The sequence below is a fragment of the Cornus florida genome, unplaced genomic scaffold (assembly GCF_030987335.1).
Source record: "Cornus florida cultivar Cherokee Brave unplaced genomic scaffold, ASM3098733v1 CherokeeBrave_3.0.0_Hap2_Chr08, whole genome shotgun sequence".
NCBI lineage: Eukaryota > Viridiplantae > Streptophyta > Magnoliopsida > Cornales > Cornaceae > Cornus > Cornus florida.
The window spans coordinates 58667382-58669339 of NW_026775578.1; the positions used below are offsets into that span (position 1 = coordinate 58667382).

Consider the following 1958-nt stretch of genomic DNA (forward strand, 5'->3'; position numbering starts at 1 on the left):
GCATGGGGCTAGGTTTAGGTGGTGTCTTTGGCACGGCACTTCTCAAACGTTCCAAATTTTTATTTTTGTTTTTTTTAGTGTCATTTTTTATAATAAAGTTCTATATATAGATTGTCATAAGTGCTGATCATCTAGCTAATGCAGCAACAAATTGAATGAGTAAACGTTCAGCTAATACAGAAACACCGAATGAGATATTTACCTATTAGCTTTGAAGTCGCCACCTCAATCTTGCCATATTCACTGTTGTTGTCACATAGAGCCAATCATTTGTGCTGTTCAAGAGCTTGAAAAGGACATGTTCCCATGAACGTTTGAGAAGTGCTGTGCCAAAGACACCACCAAATCCAACACCAAAACCTAGCCCCATGCTGATATAAAATTCTCGGTTTATAAACCCATCCTCATCTCCTTGAATGATGTTGTCTTTATCACGATTGATAACCGAAGGATCAAGAGTTGTTTCATCTCCTGGGCACGTATTTGGAAGAGGAAGCCCACAAAGTTCATTATTTCCAGCATATGCGGAGGCATCAGAGCTTTGAAGATGAGTGCTTGATGGAATTTTTCTGGACAAATTGTTATTTGACAAATTCAATACAGCAAGAACGTTTAAATGAGTGATGCTTGCAGGAATCTCACCAGAAAGTTGGTTACTGGATAAGTCTAGAGATTCTAACTTTTTCAACTTACTAATCTTTTAAATAACATGTCCAATCAAAGAATTTCTCGATAGGTTCAAGGAAACTAATTCTGCAAGGCATGAGTGCAAATTACCCTAAATTTTATGTTTAATGTTTGCTTTATCCTGTAGTTAGGGTATTATTTTCATTTTGGTTTTATTTTATAAGTTATGTGCCTTATAAGTGTCATGTGTCTGTTCAAGGCCTGCTTTGTGAATTTTAACATCTTTTATTCTGCTGGACAAAATAGTAGCCATTAGATTATATTTATAAGAAGGGTTAGGATTAAATCTTTGCTAGGGCATCCCTTGGGGCTTATAAAAGGGTTGTTCCAAGTTGTAATCAGCGCCTTTTACGTATTATCAAAATATTCAATCTATTGTAGCAGTTTTTTACCTCTCCCTTTCTGCGGGATTGAGTTGTGGGTGCTTAAGCTATTTTTTAGTTTGAATTAGCTCTCTGATTTTCCTTCTTCAAATTTATTTTCTTTCTTTCATAGCTGATTGCATTACATCCCTTGTCAGAATTGGAAATCCTAACAACGTCAAATGTGAGGTGACAAAATTATCCCTTGTCAAAGGGAGTATTTCTGTTATATACATATGTAATATTTATATCAAATCATGTAATGCATTTCCAAATTAACGATTGGGAATTCATAAGTTTGAGCAATCTGCAACTATATATATATATACACACACATATATAGATAAGCATATATATATATATATATATATATATATATATATATATATATATATACACAGAGAGAGAGAGAGAGAGAGAGAGATGGTGCTGACTGCTGGGAGGGTTGGTGGTTATGGAGGTGAGAGGGAGTTGAGAAGAAAGGGAGAGAGAATTGTAATTTCATCACTGTTAGTATGATGATTTGTCATTTCATTTACATGAGGTTATTTAGGGATTTATCAATAAATTTTTTAATGGACCTAACGGTTCACGGCAAGGGAGGTCATGGAAATTTCATGCAAACCTTAAGGAAGGTTAACCACATTTTTTTCTTAAATTTTAATCCGATGGCAATACCCCAAACCTCCAGCACTTTACCCTCAATTAAATGGACGTGGTGACAAGTAGTTGGAAGCAAATGGTGCCTAACATCAGCAGCAACCTATATATGAGACAGTTACTGCTTTGCATCAATTACCATTTCATTTCCAACAGCCAGATCAGTCCAAAGTGAGGATCAAGGTTTGTATTTAGTGTTTTGTGCCAACCACAATTATCAACAATGAAACTGTATACAATAGTACAATA

The 1958-nt window shown here is 35.2% G+C and overlaps 1 protein-coding gene across 1 annotated transcript; it reads right to left on the reverse strand.

The window, feature by feature from the left end:
• Positions 1-205: 205 nt before the first annotated feature.
• On the reverse strand, positions 206-940 carry LOC132270332 (receptor-like protein EIX2). The gene is made up of 2 exons (XM_059771511.1): positions 860-940; positions 206-697 (listed from the first exon to the last, which is right to left on the reverse strand). Exons 1-2 carry the CDS (start codon positions 938-940, stop codon positions 206-208), a joined length of 573 nt encoding a protein of 190 aa, XP_059627494.1.
• Positions 941-1958: the final 1018 nt, after the last annotated feature.